Here is a 23504-nt window from a genome sequence, read left to right as displayed (position 1 = left end):
ATATATCTGCAAATATAGGAAATGCATAGAGAATTGCACATTATTTGCTATCACGAAAATACTATTTAGTTCTAAGAATTTATCATAATATTTTATAATAAATTTGCATTATAATAAAATATTTTTGTAACTAAAACACTTGATTTATATTCTCAATGTGTTAGGAGAATGCTAGATATGGTCAATTTACAACTGATATCATTGCAGCAAACACACCCGGCAGACATTTCGAAATAGATTTCCTTAAATTGCTGAAGCACAGAAATATTTATCCTTCTGAACACCGTACACTTTTGTCTTCGACGCGACGGCTCGACGAAGTAAACCTCCGTCTTCGCGAGTCTCGATAGCGCCTGCGTAGTCAACGAAATGATACGTATTTTTTTCTCTAATGGAAGTTGCGGTGATTCTCAGAAGAATAGCCCTTTGCTGAAAGTTGCCACGAAGAAGCGAACTTCTCACACGCAAGCGCCCACGGTTAACTCGGGCGCTGCCCGATCAACGATCCCACTTTGTTGCGGTGCGGTCAGTCGGGAATCAAACGTGCGAAGCGAATAATTGTAAAAACGATGATCGCGGGCATGTCGCTGGCCGACGACCGCGCGCTATTCCGAAACTTCGACTACAGATCGGACGCGGAGTACGTGGTGAGAGTCGCGAAAATTCTCTTGACTCCCGTCGGCGTATGGCCACTTTATGCGGACGACTCCACGATGGATAGAATCAAACATATTTTCCAGACGAGCGTCGTATTTTGCTTAATGTGCTTTCTGCTCGTCCCACACGTCATCTATACTTTCTTCGACGCGGAGAACCTGACCAAATACATGAAGGTCATAGCCGCTCAGGTGTTCAGCCTGTTGGGTATCATCAAGTTCTGGACGATGATCATCAACAGAAACGACATCAAGTGCTGCCTGCAGGAGATGGAGATTCAGTACAGAGACGTGGAGAGCGAGGAGGATCGATTGGTGATGGTGAAGAGCGCCAGGGTCGGCAGGCAATTCACGATTATATATTTGGGATTGCTGTACGGTGGCGCGCTGCCTTATCACATAATTATGCCGCTGGTGGCGGATAAAGTTGTCAAGCAGGACAACACGACGCACTTGCCTCTGCCCTATCTCAGCGACTACGTCTTCTTCGTGGTGGAAGACTCACCGTTCTACGAGATCCTCTTTGTCGCTCAGATTATATTCAGCACCCTTATTCTGTCCACAAACTGCGGCGTTTACAGCTTAATCTCCAGCTGCGTGATGCATGCCTGCTGCTTGTTCGAGATCGCCCGCAGACACATGGAAAGATTGCTGATCGGCGGAACTGATGATTTTCACGAACGATTTGGTTGGATAATTACGCACCACATGCAAGCTCTCAGGTCGGAAAGAAAATTGTGAATTTTTCAGCAAATGTGTCGCCAATAATATCAATTTATTGGTATAAAAAAGAGAGAGAACAAATCTAAATTTTATTTTTACTATTTTATTTATTATTTTACTTTAAATATCGTCTTGAATGGCGTTAAATAATACGTCTTCATCGTATACGTATTGCCATATTTATTCGCGATTACTCCAAATTATAATTTAATTACATTTACTTTAATTCCATGATAATACTTATTACAGGTATGTTGAGATGATCGAAAATTCATTAAATTTCGTTTTTCTATCAGAGATGGTTGGATGTACTATTATTATATGTTTTCTTGAATATGGAGTACTCAAGGTATTTTGATATATTCTCATATAATCTCGAAAAAGAATGATTTATTTAAAAAAAAATTTTTTTTCCACATAAATTTCTTTAAGGAATGGGAAGACAATCAATTATTCGGCGTGATTATATATTTTATATTAGTCATTTCGATTGTTGTGAATGTCTTTACCCTATCAAGTATCGGTGATCGTCTTAAGGAAGAGGTACATTTAATTTAAAACAAATAAGTAATCAATTTTAATTAAAAATTAATTAGTTAGTTTAATTATTAAGCATTGAGCTCGAGATTCATATTTAACTTTTTGTCTTGAAGAGTGTAAAGATTGGAGATGCATCATATTACATCGATTGGTACACGGTACCAACGAAAAACGTGAATAGCTTAATTATGGTGATGATCAGATCGACCCGTCCGTCAACTTTGACAGCTGCTAAAATGTTCGATATTTCTCTCCAAAGCTTTTGCGACGTAAGTGTAATTTCTTCCGCTGTATTAATCTGGAGATTAAGCATTTGATTAACGTTCACAAATATTTTCAGGTATGCAAGACATCAATGGTGTATTTAAATTTTATTCGAATGGTTACGACGCAAAACGTATGATTATTCCAAATGCCATTCACTGAAATATGAATTCTTTGGCTTGCTCAAAATACATATTAATTTCCTACCTGCTAAATCACAAGTATAAAATATTATATTCATAATTTCTCTTTACTCGTATTTATCATTTAGCGACGTTTATTTACGGTGACATTTACGGATCAAACGATGAATCAGTTGAATTACTAATTCACTAGCAATTGATTAAAACAACATTAAGACTATTTCTAGGTCAGTCATTATAACAACATTAAATGCTCGTTATTTGGATGCATATTTAATATACTTTTAATTTATTTTTATTTTTATATTTTCAGTTACATTAAATGATATATTTATTAATTACTTATACCGTACGCAGTAAAGTGTTTAATGCTATTATTATTAGTTGATAGTTGATATCACCATGCAAAAACACTCAGCTTCCACGGTTCTCCCTTTTCGCAGAAAGAAACGCAATCAGATGCGAACTATGATTTTACGGCGGATTCGACGTTTTACTTTGCAAGTCCCCTCCATTTTAAAGTTCCTCAAAGCATTATTAGTATCCCCTCTGTTTTCAAAACTGCGCTTTTTTTCTACCCCATCAGAAGGTTCTACAAAACTTATTCGAGGAATACGTTCCGTTATGAACAGTGAAAACTATTATATAATAACTTTTTACTCGACCCAACTGACCACCTTCTATTAATTGTAATTTCCTTTTGATTTAACTTTTCGAACCTGGATCTTCATATAATCTATGACGGGCAAAAAAAAACTTTCACGTTCAACATGTAGAATTTTTCCAGGAAAATATTAGAATTACGTATTGTCGGTAACTTTACGGTTATCCTCGGACAAAAGTTTTCACCACGTCATCGTGGTGACCACGACGTCCTCGCTCACCCCTTTCCGATTTGTTCCAACCGCAGCTGCTGTTTTTTCCCCCGTGAAACTTAACCGATACATTAGAAAATGCAAATTACGAGTTATCAAAGTCGCAGCTTTTACGCGGCGAAGACGCAGAGGAGAGTTCATCGAACGGGCCGCGCATGCCTCGTGGTGGAAAATCGCACACGGAAAGACGATTTTACTGAAGTATCTAAAAATTTAAATACAGATCTGAAAATAATTTTGTTGCACCATTACTCAGTACCTGGCCGTCGACCGACAGACGGCCAAACAAGATCACAAAAATTTTTCTTGTGATCGTCTGTTATCTGCTAATTCTCTATTGCTATACATTGTATCGGGTGATTACGCATCGATAATGAATCTTGAGAGAAACTAAAAATGATACCATCGGTCTTGTATTCGATCATAGCAACCACTAAGTACAGTAATTTATTTATCCACGAGTGCGACATCAGAAGCTGCCTGCAGCACATCGAGGAAGATTGATCGGGGAACAGTAGCCATCGGTGACGCTCGAAAAATAATTTGCTGAGCAAAGCCTGAGCAAAGGTATCAGGAGACGATTATTCGTCTTGTGCTTCACGTTCGTGTATTGCGGTGGACTATCTTATAACACGGTGGTGCCGCTGTCGAGAGGGAGTATCTATCGATGAGAATAGCACGATTAGACCCCTGTTCCAGTTATTATTAAGTTTTCTTTGATTTGCGAAATAGTTATACCTATAAACTCGTGTTTTTCCAGCAAATTCTTTGAGGTTTCGTCATGTAGACGAGATCACATGTGACAATTTGCAGTTTCGCCACCATCTTCCATGACGTTTCCTGATCCATGCATGCGCGCAGATGAAGATTCTGATGCGATTGATAGAGAACTTTGTCGACGAGAGCGAATTTGGGCAGCGAAATGTCAGCACAAAACTGGCAATCAAACATCAAATAAGAATACAAAAGTAAGTATTTCGTTTTATCGTATATATGTTTCGTATTACTGTTCTTAATGTATTTGAATAGTCCGTAGATGCATGAACGTAGTCCTCAAAGAAATATGTAAATATGGCAAAGACATATTATTCCCAAACGGTAACTTTTTTGTTAGAATGTCTGTTGTAAAAAAAAATGATAGCCAGACGAAAGTTAAAAAATACGTATTGACGTTCATACAAACACGTAAAAACTTTTACTTACCGATCAGCATTGTAACTTTAAAAAATACAAGTTGCAACAAAAACATCGGCAGAATCACACATGATTGTTTCCCAGAGAATCAGAAAACTTGATCAATGCAACATTGAAACACTTTCTATGGAAATGATTTGCAACTTTCATTTTTTGTTTCTTACGCAACTACAAGTTTACTTTTCTGCCACAAACAGTAATTGTAGAATAAAATAAAATATAGGAATATAAATGTAATTTCAGCTTTATTTAATTTGCACTGAAGTAATTAGAATTATAATAACAGAAATACGACAACATCATTACATAAAAAACAATATACGATTGTTGTTATATTGATTTCTAAGCAGTCTTCTGTATTATACTACACGTAAGCGAAACCACTGCGGTCAACGTCCAACGGACGCAATCATGAGTTTTAACACAGGAAGAAAAGTTGAAAACGTCCAACAGACTATTCTTAGCTGCTTGAAAAAAAAAAATGTTCGACGTTGACGAATGGAAGCACTATTCGTGGAAAGCAATCCTGACCCTCGGAGAATAGTCTGACTTGGGAACTCTTCTGCTTTCGAACCCTTTTCTTCACGCAACATTTTAATCTCTAAGGCGCGCAAGCGCAAGCGGAGTACGAACTTACTTTATCGGCAGTTCTTATTTGCAGCGATCAGTCGTCATCCAGTTCGCGTAAAGATTTCACGCAAAATCGACAAGAGCATGCTGCGCAACGAACATTACAAAGATGACATGATTTACATCACGCAATTGACGCGAAACGTACTAAGCCTACTCGGGGTCTGGCCGGCGTATAACAGGAAAAGCTCCACCGGCGAACGAGTCTGGAAGTACTTCTTGATCTCGATGTCTTACATTCTTCTCTACTGCGTTCTGATTCCCGGCGCTTTTTTCTGGACAATCGAGAAAAGACCGCGCGTCCGAGTCCAAACGATCCCTCTGATGTTCTACGGCTTCATGGCCAGTGGTAAGTACAGCAATCTGGTATTCCGCGAAAAGGATATCAGGCGCTGTTTGAAGCACATCGCGGAGGATTGGAGGATCGTTAATAGCGTGGAGGCGCGGCACATGATGATCGAATCTGCAAAGATCGGAATACGACTGGTGACACTTTGCGCGGTATTCATGTACGGCAGCGGGCTCTCCTTTCGATCCATCCTGCCGTTCGCCAAGGGAAAAATCGTCACCGCACAAAACATCACGATCAAACCTCTGCCTTGCCCGGCTTACTTCTATATCTTCGATATACAAGTTAGCCCCGCTTACGAGCTGATCTTCGCAATGCAATTTTTATCCGGGGTAGTCACTTATTCGATAACGATAGCTTTATGTGGCCTCGCGGCCGTCTTCGTGATGCACGCCTGTGGCCAGCTGAAGATTCTGGCGGATCTGATGAGAAATCTCGTCGAGGAGCAATGGCAGGAAAAACAGGACGTGAACAAGAAGCTGGCGAGAATGGTGGAACATCAAATAAGAATTCGAAGGTGAGAGTTTGAGAGTTTTTTTAATTTTTATTAAAACAACATATACATCAAGTGACTCACCGTCTATACAATAATGAAATATTCGCTAATCGATAATTCACATAATATACATGCAGACTGTAGTTAATTTTATTTGTCCATTTTCTACATGCGTTGATTCGGTACCGTTGACATTCCAGTTTTTTACAATTGGTAGAAAATACTTTACAACAAGCGTGTCTAATAGAATTGATGGGGTGCACGATGATAGTATGCCTTCTGGGATATTTTATAATAATGGTTCGTAGTTTCACATACATTTAAAAGCAAATATTCAGTTCAATAACAAAGCAAAAAAAATGTTTCCTTCGATAATGTAACGTTTATAGGAATGGGAAAATAGCAATTCGATAGCTATGTGCTCTTACTTTATAACAGTTACATCCCTGATGATAAATATGTTCATGTTTTGTTACACTGGCGAACAACTTAGTGTTCAGGTATGTTTGTCCATACTATTTCATAGAAAACATTACACATACGGTATGATGATAACACAATTGGACGTGCAGTTTTATAATAATATATGGTAATGCTATTTGTTGCTTAATACAAGACAGTACTGGAGAAGATATTATTGAAAATGTTTATAATATTTTTTAAATAATGCTTAAATTGGCGAAAATTTCTACACGTATTGGATAATATTAATAACAGGCAGAAAGAGTAGCTAGTACATCTTGCGAGCTCGAGTGGTACCGTCTTCCGGACAAGAAAGCGCGTGGGATCGTGCTGGTAATAATCATGTCGAATATGCCTACTAAGATTACCGCTGGGAAGATCATGGATCTATCTTTTAAGACGTACGGCGATGTAAGAACATACGTTCATTCATTTCTTCAGCATTGTAACACTACAATTAATAACATTATTAAGTAGTTACATTTAAAATTTTAATATAATGGATATCACACATACACACACAAACACACAATCGAATACAACTTTCTCAATTTATCACACGCTTGTAAATTAAGAATATAATCGACGAAATAGTATATAAACTGTAGGATATTATGCTTGTTTTTCAGGTCGTGAAAACAGCTGTGACATATTTTAATATGCTTCTAAAGATAGCCGACTGAACATTTATGATCTGCATCTCCACCTTCTCGTTGGAACTATGATTACAAACGCATCGTAATGGTAACATCGTATCGTGTGTGCTCGTGATATAGATGTGTCAAATACAGAATATATTCTCGATTTAAATATATCTTCTCTATATAGAAGGGTGCGTGAGAATTTTTGTTTCTCAGTAAAACTATACCTTAAAGTTTCATAAAATGCAGTTTAAAAATTAATTAAGTTATGTAATTTTTTATTTTAAATTATTATTTTATCTCTTTATATAATCTTTATATATAAACTGCATCTATATTTCATTTCACGAGATAAAGAAAAGCACCCAGTAGAAAATAAGAGGTAAAGAAGTAACTGAAAATATAATTTCACAATTTGTCAATCACATATGTATAAAACCAATGCTGCTTTAAAAATCCGTTGATTCGTGCGTGCGTCTATATCTCGCAAGCGGATCGAAGTACTGCATTTAAACTGTTACACATTAATTGTCAATTAACGTTCGCTCTTTAAAACTATAATCTAAGCTACACATCATATTAATAATACATTGTATGTGACATAAGCATGCGATGAATACAAAACTCAGACATAATATTACCAGATTTTGATTTAAATATATATTTTTATTAATATAACTAATAAAACTACTTTTAAAATATCAAGCAGCTTTTCAATGTTATATGGTAAAAATAAGCTGCACAATAATAAGAAGTATTTTATTTTGCTTCGCAACTATTACTGCTTTTGGAAATCCATCTTACCCGGCATTAAAATCTCCAAAACACTAGCATGGCACGCCGTCAAATATTATCTTAAATAGAGCACGTTTTAACTTTTACTAAACGCACTACACATTTTAATCGGGAGAATGATCACAAAAGATACTATTATATACTTATTGTTTGAGATATAATTACGTAATAATTATACAAATCACAAATATGTTTGCATGCAATCCCTTCCAAAGTTCTTACACGCATACTTTTTCCGTCCGATTATGTGGCTTTTTAGTTGTAATAGAGACTTTAGTACAATCAAAGGTGATTACTTTCCAGAAAATCAGAAAACTTTAGCATCGGAATAAAAACACCTTCCACACGCGGAAATGATGTACCGCTTTCATTTTCATCTTTTCGTGCACCAAGTTTAACAAGTTTACTTTCAGATATTGTATAAGAACATAAACACATTTTTAGCTTTATTTAATCTACTGACGTTATTAGAAATACCACGTCAGAAGCACGATAAAACCATCACGTCAGAAGCATTATTGTTATATGTATTGATCTCTAAGCAAATACAAGTATTACTGTAACTTTGTAATCGAAAATATTGCTGGCGGTCAACGTCCAACAGATGCAATCATAAGTTTTGATACAAGAAGAAAAGTTGAATTCAATTGACTGTTCTCAGTTGCTTGAAAAAAAATGTACACGTTGACGAATAGAAGCGCAATTCGTGGAAAGCAATCCTGACCCTCGGTGAACAGTTTGACTTGAAAACTCTCTTGCTTCCGAACCCTTTCTTTCACGCAACGTTATAAATCCTTAATGCGCGCAAGCGCAAGCGAGCAACAAATTTACTTTATTGACAGTTCTTATTCGCAGCGATCAGTCGCCATCCAGCTTGCATACAGATTTCACAGAAGAATGGTTGACAAAAGAATGCTGATCACCGAGCATTATAAAGACGACGTGATTTTTATCACACATTTGACGCGACACGTTCTGAGCGTACTCGGAGTCTGGCCGGTGTATAACAGGAGAAGATCTACCGGCGAAACAATTTGGAAATACATCTTGATCTCGATCTGTAACATTCTTCTTTATTCCGTACTTATTCCGGGTGTCTGTTTTTGGTTGATTGAGAAGAGAACACGCATCAGGGTTCGAACGATTCCTCTGCTTCTCTACGGTTTCATGGCCGGTAGTAAATACAGCAGTATGGTTTTTCACGAAAGAGATATCATACGTTGTTTGAAGCACATCGAGGAAGATTATAAGACAGTTACCAGCGCGAGATCACGAGACGCGATGATCGAGTCCGCGAAGATCGGAAGACGTCTGGTCACACTTTGCGCTGTTTTCCTGTACAGCAGCGGACTCTCCTTTCGATTGATTTTGCCGTTTGTCAAGGGAAAAATCGTCACTGCGCAAAATATTACTATCAGACCTCTGCCCTGCCCGGCTTACTTTTTTTCCCTCAATGCACAAGTCAGCCCCATTTATGAATTTATCTTTGCAATACAGATATTATCCGGGGTAGTTACTACCTCGATAGCGACAGGTTTATGTGGTCTTGGTGCCGTCTTCGTGATGCACGCCTGCGGCCAGTTACAGATCTTGGTGTATCTGATGAGAAATCTCGTCGAGGAGCAATGGCAAGAGAAACAAAAAGTGAATAGGAAGCTAGCTAAAATGGTTGCACATCAATTAAGAATTCGAAGGTAAGAGTCTGGGACTTTTTGTTAAAGCCACTAATACGAAAATTAACTTAACGTCCGTAATAATTAATTATTCTGTAATTAACATTATATATATGCAGAATGTAGTTAATTCTATTTTCTCATTTCCGGAATGTGTTGATTCAGTATCATCGACATTTCAGTTTTTTACAATTGGTAGAGAATACTTTACAACAAGCGTGTCTAATAGAATTGACGGGATGCACGATGCTAGCGTGCCTTTTAGGATATTTTATAATAATGGTTCGTAATTATATATACTCGAAAAATTCAATAAACGGAACAAAAAGAAATGTCCAATAATGTAACATTTATAGGAATGGGAAAATAGTAATACGATGGCTATGTGCTCTTACTTCACATCAGTTATATCCATGATGATAAATATGTTTATGTTTTGTTACACCGGTGAACAACTTACCGTTCAGGTGTGTTATTATTGGTGTATTATTATATATTTACAGGAAAGAATTATATTATGCAATATTAATATATGTTATATTTATAGCGTATATAATATATGATAATGCTATTTGTTTTTCAATACAAGACAGTATTTGAGCAGATATTGTTGGAAATGTTTCTATAATGTTTTTAAAGCGATGTTTAAATTTATGAAAATTTTGCTTCATGAGTTTTATAATATTAATAACAGGCAGAAAAAGTAGCTAGAACATCTTGCGTGCTCGAGTGGTATCGTCTTCCGAATAAGGAAGCACGGGGGATCATCCTTATAGTAATCATGTCAAATATGCCCGTCAAGATCACTGCTGGCAAGATCATGGATCTATCATTTAAGACATATGGCGATGTAAGAATTTATGTTCAAAAGCATTCGTTTATATTTTTCGGAAATCAGCACAAAAACTAACAATACAATTAATAACGTTATCTAGTAGGTATTATTGTCATCATTATGGATCAATCAAAGAACTCTTCTTAATCAATCTATTGTACTAGGTGAAAAAAATCATAACGAAATAATTAGGAAATAACTGCGAGATATTATGCTCGTTTTTTAGGTCGTGAAGACAACTCTTACGTATTTCAACATGCTTCTAAATCTAACTAAATGAACGGTTCTGCTATAATATTCAACTTGAAACTACGACTACGAACTCATCATAGAGATAACAAAGCTTGGTATGATGTGTATATATATATATAGTTTGCTTAAATATATTCTTGGTTTATATATATTTTTATTATATAGAAACGTGCGTGAAGAATTTTTGTGTTTTAGTACGGTTTAACTGTACATTAAAATTTTATAGAAAGCAGTTCAATCATTAATTAAGTTGTGCAATTACTATTTTGTCATTCTATATAAGCCATATGATTTATTTCATTGCAAGATGAATAAAGGCATCCAGTAAAAATTAAGAAATATAATTAGCATATAATTTTATATTTATCAATCACATATATACGAAAACAATGTTGCTTTATATCCGGTAACGATTGCACGTGATTGTAGTACGCAAGCAGATTGAAATATCATATGATGTAAGTAGAAAACATAAATTGTCAGTCAACGTTCGTTCTTCGTAACTAGCTAAGTTAAATGCATCGGTAACATTGCAATGTGTGAAAAAAATACGACGTGATCTGTGTGTGAATATGTTTCAATATCATCGATTGCATAACTTTTCTTGATTTAAAGTATTGTTGCGTGCATGCCGCCCGGTATGTGCTTCGAGTCCGAGCTGAAGCGTGCGACGAGCAGTCTTTCCGAAATGTCCTTAGCAACGAGCTTGTTGATTGTTGATTTGTTAATTTATTGATTTATTGATTTGATAAAAAACAGCTGGGATTTTGTCTTGTGTTGCTGGACCGTTCGGACGTGTGTCCACGCTCTTCTGTATATCGCGACGTTGTAATAAAGATTGAGATTGTTCTTTTTACAACCGCAGGGTTTACTTATTACCGCGAGCGTCGCGGGAGTGCGAGCGTGTGAGAGTTAAGTCTGTGAACGAGCGACGCGGCGAGCGCAACAGTATCAACCAGCATTTCAGTATATGATATAAATGAGCTGTGCAATAAGCTTTATTCTATTTTGCTCCGAAATCTTTACCGCACGTGGAAGTCCAACCGCGGTATTAAAATTTCCAAAGCATTAGCATGGCACGCATCAAATATTATTCTATACGTACGGACCACTGTAACTCTTAGTATCTCTAATTTCACTGTACATTATATAATAAAAGATATAAAGATAGTCACGATATAATTAACAAACAATATTGTTTGAGATATAGTGACGTGGTAAAGTACGGTTACTTTTCCACGGATACTCTGCCAAGTCAAGAACAGCGTTTTGCTATTATAAATTTTCTTTACGAAACGTTAACTTTTTCCTAGCTTGCAGGAAAAAACTTTTTGTTCCTTTCCCCATGAAAGAAAATCAAATAGATTTGCACGCAACCCCTTCGAAAGTTTCTCTACGCATACATTAGCCATCTGCTTGACGTGGCTTTTCAGTCCCCTTGATACGCAGGCGCACGTGAATTATGAATTACGTTTATACTCAACGAAGGATACTGTACGCTGCTGCGATCAGTGACGAACAGACACGGTTCGCATCGGTATCGTGTGTTACAGAAGTGTTTCCATGTTGCATGATATCATCGTGCTATAAAGTAAAAAGACTTCGTATAAGAAATTGTAAAATCAATCCATCTGTCAAAATGTTTGCAAACAGGTATTACGAACGCGACATAGAGAACGCTTTCGCGATGAATCGCTTCTTTTTTCGCATGTTAGGCATATGGCCATTCGCGCGCACGAATTCCATTCATCTGGAGCTGATAGAGAGAGTCACGCTGGCCTTTGTGTGTATCGGTCTTATCTTGTGCGAGACAATCACGACTGTACTCTACATGTTCATGATACTGACGGACATTCGTTCAAGGCTGAAAGTCGTGGGCTGCACGATATACTCGTTAGTAGGAATAATTAAATACGGCTACCTGCTAATTAACAAGAATCAAGTACGAAACTGTCTAATGCTGGTCGACGAAGACTGGCGAAACGTCGTCAATCCAAGCGATCGCATCGCGATGATCGACAAAGTCAGAACTGGCAAACGTCTGATTGTGATGTGCGCACTATTTGCATATCTTACCGGCGTGGGTTTCCGAATGATCACGCCTTTGTCACTGGGGAAGATCGTTACTCCTCAGAATGTCACGATCAGACCATTGCCGTGCGCGGCCCACCTCGTTATATTTGACGTTCAGCGTACTCCCGTTTACGAAATCGTATATCTCATGCAATTTTGCACGGGATTTATTAAGTACACGATTACGGTGGTAACCTTTAGTTTTGTGACACTTTGCGCGATGCACTTTTGCGTGCAGTCGGACATACTAATAACGTTAATGAATGATTTCGTGAATGAGAGTCGACCGGAAAGCTTGAACAAGAAATTGGCCACTATCGTGGAGCATCAAATTAAAATAAGAAAGTGAGTTCTTTCTTGCGTACAATGATGAGGGGTCCATTCGCAGATTCTTTAATGTATAATTCTAACTTCACTAGAGACTATGTCAGAGCTTAATACGCGATAGGTTCTACGTAAAATGGGTAACGTGTCATCAGTTATCGAAGAAATATTGGATTAGCAACTAATAATTTTTGTTAAAAACGATTTTCATAGTTATCACGGCATGCATTTTAGTTTCTTACAATTGGTGCAGAATACCACACAGTATCCAAATTTAATAGAAGTCATGGGATCTACCTTGCTGATATGCCTCGCGGGTTATTACATGATGATGGTGCGCAGAAATATTTACGTAACAAAGAATTTTAAGCGAAATATAAGAGTAGATAAACGTCGCGTAGCAAAATACGTTGTGTCGCGTGTTCTGTAAAAAAAAAGTTAATAAGATTGTTCAATTTACAGGAATGGGAAAATTTTAATATTCTTCGACTGTGCTCATACATTGTTGCATTAACAATGTTCTGTTTCAACGTATTTATCTATTCCTACATGGGCGAGCAAGTCATCGAACAGGTATGTAATCGTTCATCGTCGGAGGCAATAACCGTAAAATATGTGAAAAATAATGAAACGGAACATTAGCGGAATGTTATTTTTTTTTCGTTTGCATTACTGACGCTTGTAATTAATTAATAAAAATTAGGGAGAGAAAGTAGCATTAACAACATGCACTTTGGAATGGCATCATCTTCCGAATGCAAAAGCACGAACATTGATTTTACTCATAGTCGTTTCTGAAAATCTATTAAAACTTAAAGCGGGAAATGTCATTGATCTATCCCACAGAATGTTCGGCAACGTAAGTGACATAAGCATTCTTCTAAACTTATCTAATGATAAAACTTGTAGCATAGAAATTCCTGCGGGGAGGAAGAGCAATTAATAACCACATATACATTTATTTTAGGTCGTTAAAATGTCCGTTACATATTTAAATCTTCTTCGATCACTTGACTAAACTTAAAGAATTAATCGTGATATATAGACTAGAACGTCTATCTGTATGTTAGTATGTTCCCTAATAACAGCTAAACTCTTTGACCGATCTGGACCAAATTTAGCATAGTTACTCTCCAAAATCCAGCGAAAAATATAGGCTGCTATGAATACCTCTTCCCCTGATATTTTATCTCTTTAATACTACTTTGTGATAATCCCGAGTAACGCCGGATAGTTTGAGCTAGTTGTAAATACATAGATGAAATAATAGCAATAAAAATCTGTAACTCGAGAATTGAAGTAGTAATGTAAAATAATGTTTTTGTTCTTCAAATATCTCCTTTCCAAATGAAACATTGAATACATTTACAAATGTTTATGATCATATTCAAACGACGTTGTATACCTCTTGATTCTCCTGATTTATTTTTCATTTATCTATATAAAAATGTGTGTACAAATATTTGTTTCTTAGTGCGGTTTAACCATATTAAAATTTCATAGAAAGCAGTTTAGTTATTAATAAAGTTATGCAGTTACTGTATTTTATCTCTCTATATAATCAGTATTTTCATTTCATTGCAAGATGAACACGAGCATTTAGTAGATATTAAGAGAAATAACTGAACATGTAATTTTATATTTAATCAATCACGTATGTACAAAAACAATGCTGTTGTACATCCGTTAACAATTGCGCGTGATTGTAATACGCGAACAGATTGAAGTATCGTATATACTTCAGAACACATAAATTGTCAGTCAATGTTCGTTCTTCGTAACTAGCTAAGTTAAGTTGTATCGGTAACATTGCAGTATGCTTGAAAAGACATAAACATGCGAAAAAAAAAATTTAGACGCGATAGGCATAATACGATGTGATCTTGGTTTAAATATATCCTTATATCATATTAATTGCATAACTTTTCTTAGCATAAAGTATTAAGCTGCACTTCAGTATTATATGATATGAATGAGCTATGCAATAAGCATTATTTTGTTTTGCTTCAAAAGTCCACCTCGCGTGACACTGAAATCTCCAAAGCATGCCGCACGCGATCAAATATTATTCTATACGGAACACCGTAACTCGAATCTTATTATCTAAATGCACTGTACATTTCAATCAAATAAATGATCACAATAATATAATCAACAAACAATATTGATTGGGATATAGTGATATGAACAGTTACTTTTCCACGGATACTCTGCCAAGTAAAAAACTACGTTTTGCTTTATACTGCTGTTATAAGTTTTATTTACAAAACGTTAACTCTTTTCTAGCTTCCAGGAAAAAAACTCTTTGTTCCTTTCCATGAGAAAAAAATAATAAACAGATCTGCACGCAACTTTGAAAGTTTCTCCATATACATACATAAGCCATCTGCTTGACGTGGCTTTTCAGTCCCTTCGAAACGCAGGCGCACGTGAATTATAAATTACGTTTGTATCCAGTGAAGGATGCCGTATATCAGTGTACGCTGTTGCGATCAATGGTGAATAGACACGTTTCGTCTCAGTATCGTGCAGAAGCGTTTCCATGTTATACACAGTATCATCATATCATAAAGTGGAAAGATTTCATATAAAAAATTGTAAAATCAATCCGCCTCTCTCAAGATGTTTGCCAACAAGTATTACGAACACGACATAGAGAACGCTTTCTCGATGAATCGCTTCTTCTCTCGCATAATAGGCACATGGCCGTTCGCGCGCACGAATTCCATTCATCTGGAGCTGATAGAGACAGTTACGTTGGCTTTTCTGTGTATCGGTCTTATTTTGTGCGAGATGATCCCGACTGTACTCTATATATTCATAATACTGACGGACGTTCGTTTGCGGCTGAAAGTCATGGGCGTGATAATATACTCGATAGTGGGAATAATCAAATACGGTTACCTGCTGTTTTACAAGAATCAAGTACGAAACTGTCTAATGCTGATCGACGAAGACTGGCGAAACGTCGTCAATCCAAGCGATCGCATCGCGATGATCGATAAAGTCAGAACTGGCAAACGTCTGATTGTGATGTGCGCACTATTTGCATATCTGACCGGTCTGGGTTACCGAATGATCATGCCGTTGTCAATGGGGAAGATCGTTACCCCTCAGAATGTCACAATCAGACCATTGCCGTGCCCGGCTCATCTCGTTATATTTGACGTTCAGCGTAGTCCCGTTTACGAAATCGTATATTTCATACAATTTTGCACGGGATTTATTAAGTACACGATTACGGTGGTAACCTTTAGTTTTGTGACACTTTGCGCGATGCACTTTTGCGTGCAGTCGGACATACTAGTTACGTTAATGAATGATTTCGTGAATGAGAGTCGACCGGAAAACTTGAACAAGAAGTTGGCCACTATCGTGGAGCATCAAATTAAAATAAGAAAGTGAGTTTTTTCTTGCGTACAATGATGACGGGGTCTATTCGCAGATTCTTTAATGTATAATTCTAACTTCACTAGAGACTATGTCAGAGCTTAATACGCGATAGGTTCTACGCAAAATGGGTAACGTGTCATCAGTTATCGAAGAAATATTGGATTAGCAACTAGTAATTTTTGTTAAAAACGATTTTCATAGTTTTCACGGCATGCATTTTAGTTTCTTACAATTGGTGCAGAATACCACACAATATCCAAATTTAATAGAAGTCATGGGATCAACCTTGCTGATATGCCTCGTGGGTTATTACATGATGATGGTGCGTAGAAATATTTATGTAACGATGAGTTTTAAGGAAAATATAAGTTTAGATAAACGTGATGTGACAGAGTACTCTGCGTTGTGGTGTTAAGTTGTACGAAAAAATTAATAAGATTGTGTTTAATTTACAGGAGTGGGAAAATTATAATATTGTTGGACTGTGCTCATTTATCATTGCGCTAACAATGCTCTGTTTCAACATATTTATATATTGCTACATGGGCGAGCAAGTCGTCGATCAGGTATGTTGCCCGTTATTCACCATCGGAGACAATAACCGTAATGAAGCGGTATATTAGCGGAATGTTATTTTTTTTTCGTTCGCATTGCTGACGCTTGTAATTAATTAATAAAAATTAGGGAGATAAAGTCGCATCAACAGCATGTACTTTGGAATGGCATCATCTTCCGGAAGCTAAAGCGCGATCATTGATTTTACTCATAATAGTTTCTATAACTCCATTAAGACTTAAAGCAGGAAATATCATTGACCTGTCGCTCAGAACATTTGGCAATGTGAGTAACATAAATATTCTTTTAAACTTATCTACTGGTAAAACTAATAATATAAAAGTTCTTCCGGAAAAGAAAAATAATTAATAATTACGTATGCATTTATTTTAGATCGTTAGGCTGTCCGTTACATATTTAAATCTTCTTCGATCAATTGAGTAAATTTTAAGAATTAACCGTAATGTATAAATTAGAACGTCTGTCTGTGTGTTCCTTGTTAACTCCTAAATCCTTTGACCGATTTGGACTAAATTTTGCACAGTTGCTCTCTAGACCTCTGCGGAAAATGTAGGCTACCATAAAACTTATAAACACCCTACCTTCCTCACAAATAATTTCATCCCTTTGAGACCTCGCAATAATTCCGAGCAATGCCAAGTAATTTAAGCTAATCGTAATTATATAGATAAAACAGTAACAATAAAAATATGTACTTATAAATCAGAAGAAGTAATATAAAAAAAATATTTTTCTTGTTTAAATATCTCCGTTTTAAATAAAAAATTGAAATACATTTGCAAATGTTTATTATTATATACATATTTCGTTATATAATTCTTGACTTACTGATTTATTTTTCATTCATCTAATAAACGCGCATATAAAATAATAAAAATATTAAGATATAAATATATTTATTTAAAAGATATGAGTAAGTATATATAAATAATAATAATAAGAGAAACACGGTCGTATGATATACAATCAATTGACCAAGATCCAAGCTACCAAGATTTAATCCAGACCGTAAATGAAGTTCTTTTTCTTTATTTTTAGGTAAGTAAATATTTATTAGATAACCATAAAACATGAAGGCTTTTTGTTTTAATAACTAGGAGAATTGTTTACATTTTTATGTAATTTATGATTATTCCAACGCACGCTCAAACTTACATAATTTTTACATTTAATCAAATTATGTCACAAAAGTAACTGAATCTACCATGTATTATTATATAAAATATTATACATAAAACATATTTGAAATCCTTAAAACATATACGATGATTATTTTAACATGATTCGCACTATAATAAATAATCGATTGAATGTCCGTTGAAATCAGAACGTGAGATATACACATTTTTCCTTAATATCATATACCGAATGAGTGCGGTATGATATGTTGGAAAAACTATGATAATATAATAAGAAAATAACTGTGAGATATTATTCTTGTTTTCTAGGTCATGAAAACAGCTGTTATATATTTTAACATACATACTTCTACATAAATGGAACTGACTGAACGTTTCTGCTTTATCTCCTTCTTTATCTTGAAGCTACGACGACAAACTCATCATAATGGTAACAAAGTTTGGTATTAGGTACATACACAGTATACTTAAATATATATTTGATTTTGATATAATTTTTTTATATAGAAAAGTGTGTATATATAAAAATTTTGTGTTCCTTAGTGCGGTTTAATTATATATTAACATTTTTATATTAAAATAGAAAGCAGTTCAGTCATTAATTAATACGACGTGGTTTTAGTCTCAATATATTCTTGATTGAATATATTGTTACGCCTTTTTTTCGGCGCGGACTCGGCACTCGCGCACTCGCGGAAATATAGAACTTGGGTTGTAAGTTAAGAAGGTTTAGAACATCCAACAAAGAACGCAGAGAACACTTCTGTAACACGAATTAGCTCGTCAAAACCGGTGACGCTCGCGAGACGTCAAACGTCAACGAAAGCTTGGAGAAAACTCAAAACTCAAAGGCGACTCGTTGATTTCGCGCCTTTCTGGCAACAATCTGGAATAACGATCTTCAATTTCAACTACCGGCCGTTCCATATCTGTGCAAGAAGCATTTTTCTATTTTGCTTCAAAATCATTTTCGCAAAAAAGAATTAGCATGGCACGCGATCACATTTATTGTTCTACACGCATCAGCACCATAACTCGAATCTTATTATCTAAAATACCTAAATGCACTGTATAACGTTTTAACCAAAGATATATTTACAATGACATAACCAACAAACAATATTGTTAGAAATAGTCGCGTAATAAGTATACGGTTTTTCTCCTTTTTCTACGAAGACTTTACAAAGTCAAGAACTGCGTTCTGCTTATACTGTTATTATAAGTTTCCTTTATGAAACGTTAACTCTCTTTCCTAGTTTCCAGGAAAAAACTTTTCGTTCCTTTCCATGAGGAAAAAATTATAAATAGATCTGCACGCAATCTCCTCGAAAGTTTCTCCATATACATACATTAGCCATTTGCTTGACGTGGCTTTTCAGTCCCTTCGAAACGCAGGCGCACGTGAATTATAAATTACGTTTGTATCCAGTGAAGGATGCCGTACGTCAGTGTACGCTGTTGCGATCAATGGTCAATAGACACGTTTCGTCTCAGTATCGTGCAGAAGCGTTTCCATGTTACACAGTATCATCATATCATAAAGTGAAAAAATTTTGTATAAAAAATTTTAAAATCAATCCGCCTCTCTCAAGATGTTTGCCAACAAGTATTACGAACACGACATAGAAAACGCTTTCGCGATGAATCGCTTCTTCTCTCGCCTAATAGGCATATGGCCATTCGCGCGCACGAATTCCATTTGTCTGGAGCTGATAGAGACAGTTACGTTGGCCTTTCTGTGTATCGGTCTTATCTTGTGCGAGACGATCCCGACTGTGCTCTACATGTTCATGATACTGACGGACGTTCGTTTGCGGCTGAAAGTCGTCGGCACGATGGTATACTCGATAGTGGGAATAATCAAATACGGTTACGTGCTGTTTTACAAGAATCAAGTACGAAACTGTCTAATTCTGATCGATGAAGACTGGCGAAACGTCGTCAATCTAAACGATCGCATCGCGATGATCGACAAAGTTAGAACTGGCAAACGTCTGATTGTGATGTGCGCACTATTTGCATATCTGTTCTGTCTGGTTTTTCGAATGATCATGCCGTTGGCAATCGGGAAGATCGTTACCCCTCAGAATGTCACGATCAGACCATTGCCGTGCCCGGCCCATCTTGTTATATTGGACGTTCAGCGTAGTCCCACTTACGAAATCGTATTATTCATACAATTTTGCACGGGAATGATTAAGTACACGATTACGGTGGCAACCTTTAGTTTCGTGACACTTTGCGCGATGCACTTTTGCGTGCAGTCGGACATACTCGTGACGTTAATGAATGATTTCGTGAATGAGAGTCGACCGGAAAACTTGAACAAGAAGTTGGCCATTGTCGTGGAACATCAAATGAAAATAAGAAAGTGAGTTTTTTCTTGCGTACAATGATGAGGTCCGTTCGCTGATTCTTTAATGTAATTCTAACTTCACTAGAGACTATGTCAGAGCTTAATACGCGATAGGTTCTACGCAAAATGGGTAACGTGTCATCAATTATCGAAACAATTTTGGATTAGCAACTAATAATTTTTGTTAAACACGATTTTCATAGTTTTCTCGCCATACATTTTAGTTTCTTACAATTGGTGCAGAATGCCATTCAGTATCCGAGTTTAATAGAAGTCCTGGGGTCTACTTTCATGCTATGCCTCATAGGATATTACGTGATCATGGTGCGCAGAAATATTTACGTAACGATGAGTTTTAAGGCAAATATGAGTATAGATAAATTTGACACGGCAGGGTACTCTCTGCGTTGTAATGTCACATTGCATAAAAAAAATTAATAAGATTGTTCAATTTACAGGAATGGGAAAATCATAATATTGTTGGACTGTGCTCAGTTACCCTTGGGCTAACAATGGTCTGTTTCAACATATTTATATATTGCTACATGGGCGAGCAAGTCGTCGATCAGGTATGTTGCCCGTTATTCACCATCGGAGACAATAACCGTAATGAAGCGGTATATTATCGGAATGTTATTTTCCTTCGCATTACTGACGCTTGTAATTAATTAATAAAAATTAGGGAGACAAAGTCGCATTAACAGCATGTACCTTGGAATGGCATCATCTTCCGGATGCAAAAGCGCGATCATTGATTTTACTCATAATCATTTCTATAACTCCATTAAGACTTAAAGCAGGAAATATCATTGACCTGTCGCTCAAAACATTTGGCAATGTAAGTGACATAAATATTCTTTTAAAATTATCCAGTGATAAAAACTAATAACATGGAAGTTCTTACGGGAAAAAGGGCAATTAATAACTGCATATGCATTTATTTTAGATTATTAGGATGTCCGTTACATATTTAAATCTTCTACGATCACTTGACTAAACTTAAAGAATTAATCGTGATGTATAGACTAGAACGTCTATCTGTGTGTTCCTTGTTAACTCCTAAATCCTTTGACTGATCTGGACTAAATTTTGCACAGTTACTCTCTAGACCTCTGCGGAAAATGTAGGTTACCATGAAACCTGTAAACACCCTACCTTCTTCACAAATAATTTCATCCCTTTGAAGACTTCGTAATAATCCCGAGCAATACCAAGTAATTTAAGCTAATCGTAATTATATAGATAAAACAGTAACAATAAAAATCTGTACTTATAAATCAAAAGTAGTAATATAAAAAAAATATTTTTCTTGTTTAAATATCTCTGTTTTAAATAAAAAAATAAAATACAATGCAAATGTTTATAATCGTATACAAATCTCGTTATATAATTCTTGACTTACTGATATATTTTTTATTCATCTAATGAACGCTCATATAAAATAGTAAAAATATCCAGATATAAATATATTTCAAGATTTATTTAAAAAATATAAGAGTAAGTAAATAATAATAATAATAATAAGTGAAACACGATCGTATGATATACAATCAATTGACCAAGATCCAAGCTACCGAGATTTAATCCAGACCGTAAATGAAGATTATTTTCTTTATTTTTAGGTAAGTTAATATTTATTAGATAACTATAACACATGAAGACTTTTCGTTTCAATAACTAGGAAAATTGTTTACATTTTTAATGTATTTTTTTATTATTCCAACGCACTCTCAAACTTACATAATTTTTACATTTAATCGTCACAAAAGTAACTGAATCTACCATATATTATTATATAAAATATTATACATAAAACATATTTAAAATCCTTAAAACATACGATGATTATTTTAACATGATTCGCACTATAATAAATAATCGATTAAATGTCCGTTGAAATCAGAACGTGAGATATACACATTTTTCCTTAATATCATACCGAATAAGTGCGGTATGATATGTTTGAAAAAAACTATGATAAAATAATAAGAAAATAAATGTGAGATATTATTCTTGTTTTTTAGGTCATGAAAACGGCTGTTATATATTTTAACATACTTCTACATAAATGGAACTGACTGAACGTTTCTGCTTTATCTCCTTTCTTATCTTGAAACTACGACCGCAAACTCCTCATAATGGTAACAAAGTTTAGTATAATGTACATACACAGAGTATACTTAATTTGAATTTGACATAATTCTTTTATATAAAAAAGTGTATAAAAATTTTGTGTTCCTTAGTGCGGTTTAACTATATGTTAAAATTTTTATATTAAAATAGAAAACAGTTTAATCATTAATTAAGTTATGCTGTTACTATTTTATCTCTCTACATAATTTGTATTTTCATTTCATTGTAAGATGAACAAGAGCATCCAGTCGATGTTAAGATATAACCGAACATATATAATTTCACATTTATCAATCGCATATATACGAAAACACATTGCTGCTTTATATCCGTTAACTTTTGCGTGCAATTGCATTACGCAGATTGAAGTATCGTATGATGTAACCAGAACACATGAATTGTCGGTCAATGTTCGTGATTCGTAACTAACCATGCAAGTTAGTTGTATCATCGGTAACATTGCAATATGCTTGAAAAGACATTAACATGCGAAAAAAAATTAGACGTGATAGGCATAATACGACGTGGTTTTAGTCTCAATCAGAGATATGTCTCTGTCTCAATATATTCTTGATTAAATAGGTACGCCTTGTTACGCCTTCGGCGCGGACTCGGCACTCGCGCACTCGCGGAAATAAAAAACTCGGGTTGTAAGTTAGGAAGGTTCAATAGAACACACAACAAAAAACGCAGAGAACACTTCTGTAACACAAATGAGCTCGTCAAAACCGGTGACGCTCGCGAGACGTCAAACGTCAACGAAAGCTCGGAGAAAACTCAAAACTCAAAGGCGACTCGTTGATTTCGCGCCGTCCTGGCAACGAATAACGATCTTCAATTTCAATTGTCGGCCGTTCTGTATCGATCGGCCGGACACAGGGACGACGAAACCGAAAGATGTAACAATATCATTAAAACTTTTCCTAAAGTATCAAGCACCTTCAGTATTATATGAGATAAATGAGCTGAACAATAAGAAATA

The 23504-nt window shown here is 35.7% G+C and overlaps 5 protein-coding genes across 8 annotated transcripts; all 5 read left to right on the top strand.

Moving 5' to 3' along the window:
* Positions 1–257: 257 nt before the first annotated feature.
* On the top strand, positions 258–7608 carry LOC143901384 (uncharacterized). Its single transcript, XM_077413652.1, has 9 exons — positions 258–1378; positions 1629–1728; positions 1812–1922; positions 2033–2188; positions 2260–2316; positions 4957–5891; positions 6071–6170; positions 6260–6370; positions 6588–7608. Exons 1-9 carry the CDS (start codon positions 570–572, stop codon positions 6807–6809), a joined length of 2601 nt encoding a protein of 866 aa, XP_077269778.1. The 5' UTR covers positions 258–569; the 3' UTR covers positions 6810–7608.
* Positions 7609–7754: 146 nt separating this feature from the next.
* LOC143901279 (odorant receptor 4-like) lies at positions 7755–11698 on the top strand. 2 transcript variants are annotated; one of them, XM_077413433.1, is made up of 5 exons: positions 7755–9462; positions 9624–9723; positions 9798–9908; positions 10136–10291; positions 10503–11698. In XM_077413433.1, exons 1-5 carry the CDS (start codon positions 8567–8569, stop codon positions 10554–10556), a joined length of 1317 nt encoding a protein of 438 aa, XP_077269559.1. In that variant the 5' UTR covers positions 7755–8566; the 3' UTR covers positions 10557–11698. The 2 variants fall into 2 exon arrangements, with proteins under 2 accessions (XP_077269559.1, XP_077269558.1); XM_077413432.1 differs by having other exon boundaries at positions 10136–11698.
* A 292-nt stretch (positions 11699–11990) lies between these two features.
* On the top strand, positions 11991–15347 carry LOC143901278 (odorant receptor 10-like). 2 transcript variants are annotated; one of them, XM_077413429.1, is made up of 5 exons: positions 11991–12946; positions 13160–13259; positions 13388–13498; positions 13629–13784; positions 13893–15205. In XM_077413429.1, the coding sequence occupies exons 1-5, from the start codon at positions 11991–11993 to the stop codon at positions 13941–13943; spliced, it is 1374 nt and encodes a 457-aa protein (XP_077269555.1). In that variant the 3' UTR covers positions 13944–15205. The 2 variants fall into 2 exon arrangements, with proteins under 2 accessions (XP_077269555.1, XP_077269556.1); XM_077413430.1 differs by lacking the exons at positions 13629–13784; positions 13893–15205 and adding an exon at positions 15212–15347.
* Positions 15348–15547: 200 nt separating this feature from the next.
* Positions 15548–17597, top strand: LOC143901281 (odorant receptor 10-like). 2 transcript variants are annotated; one of them, XM_077413437.1, is made up of 5 exons: positions 15548–16326; positions 16541–16640; positions 16774–16884; positions 17003–17158; positions 17267–17592. In XM_077413437.1, the coding sequence occupies exons 1-5, from the start codon at positions 15548–15550 to the stop codon at positions 17315–17317; spliced, it is 1197 nt and encodes a 398-aa protein (XP_077269563.1). In that variant the 3' UTR covers positions 17318–17592. The 2 variants fall into 2 exon arrangements, with proteins under 2 accessions (XP_077269563.1, XP_077269562.1); XM_077413436.1 differs by having other exon boundaries at positions 17003–17597.
* A 963-nt stretch (positions 17598–18560) lies between these two features.
* LOC143901284 (odorant receptor 49b-like) lies at positions 18561–23369 on the top strand. Its single transcript, XM_077413441.1, has 5 exons — positions 18561–20404; positions 20614–20713; positions 20848–20958; positions 21072–21227; positions 21336–23369. The coding sequence occupies exons 1-5, from the start codon at positions 19626–19628 to the stop codon at positions 21384–21386; spliced, it is 1197 nt and encodes a 398-aa protein (XP_077269567.1). The 5' UTR covers positions 18561–19625; the 3' UTR covers positions 21387–23369.
* The last annotated feature ends 135 nt before the right edge of the window (positions 23370–23504 follow it).

Source organism: Temnothorax americanus, unplaced genomic scaffold (genome assembly GCF_048541705.1).
Source record: "Temnothorax americanus isolate GAGA-0224 unplaced genomic scaffold, ASM4854170v1 Scaffold33, whole genome shotgun sequence".
Taxonomy (NCBI): domain Eukaryota; kingdom Metazoa; phylum Arthropoda; class Insecta; order Hymenoptera; family Formicidae; genus Temnothorax; species Temnothorax americanus.
Note: the sequence above shows the minus strand (reverse complement) of the source record. Positions and strands in the feature narration are given on the sequence as shown.

Excerpts from the sequence above, each read along its gene's own strand:
- LOC143901281 (XM_077413436.1), top strand. The coding sequence starts at position 15,548 with ATGTTTGCCAACAAGTATTACGAACACGACATAGAGAACGCTTTCTCG. Across the intron at positions 16,327-16,540 it reads CATCAAATTAAAATAAGAAA|TTTCTTACAATTGGTGCAGA; the intron begins GTGAGTTTTTTC and ends CATGCATTTTAG. Across the intron at positions 16,885-17,002 it reads GCGAGCAAGTCGTCGATCAG|GGAGATAAAGTCGCATCAAC; the intron begins GTATGTTGCCCG and ends AATAAAAATTAG.
- LOC143901279 (XM_077413432.1), top strand. The coding sequence starts at position 8,567 with ATGCGCGCAAGCGCAAGCGAGCAACAAATTTACTTTATTGACAGTTCT. Across the intron at positions 9,463-9,623 it reads CATCAATTAAGAATTCGAAG|TTTTTTACAATTGGTAGAGA; the intron begins GTAAGAGTCTGG and ends TCGACATTTCAG. Across the intron at positions 9,909-10,135 it reads GTGAACAACTTACCGTTCAG|GCAGAAAAAGTAGCTAGAAC; the intron begins GTGTGTTATTAT and ends TATTAATAACAG.
- LOC143901278 (XM_077413429.1), top strand. The coding sequence starts at position 11,991 with ATGAATTACGTTTATACTCAACGAAGGATACTGTACGCTGCTGCGATC. Across the intron at positions 12,947-13,159 it reads CATCAAATTAAAATAAGAAA|TTTCTTACAATTGGTGCAGA; the intron begins GTGAGTTCTTTC and ends CATGCATTTTAG. Across the intron at positions 13,499-13,628 it reads GCGAGCAAGTCATCGAACAG|GGAGAGAAAGTAGCATTAAC; the intron begins GTATGTAATCGT and ends AATAAAAATTAG.
- LOC143901384 (XM_077413652.1), top strand. The coding sequence starts at position 570 with ATGATCGCGGGCATGTCGCTGGCCGACGACCGCGCGCTATTCCGAAAC. Across the intron at positions 5,892-6,070 it reads CATCAAATAAGAATTCGAAG|TTTTTTACAATTGGTAGAAA; the intron begins GTGAGAGTTTGA and ends TTGACATTCCAG. Across the intron at positions 6,171-6,259 it reads TGGGATATTTTATAATAATG|GAATGGGAAAATAGCAATTC; the intron begins GTTCGTAGTTTC and ends TAACGTTTATAG.
- LOC143901284 (XM_077413441.1), top strand. The coding sequence starts at position 19,626 with ATGTTTGCCAACAAGTATTACGAACACGACATAGAAAACGCTTTCGCG. Across the intron at positions 20,714-20,847 it reads TAGGATATTACGTGATCATG|GAATGGGAAAATCATAATAT; the intron begins GTGCGCAGAAAT and ends TTCAATTTACAG. Across the intron at positions 20,959-21,071 it reads GCGAGCAAGTCGTCGATCAG|GGAGACAAAGTCGCATTAAC; the intron begins GTATGTTGCCCG and ends AATAAAAATTAG.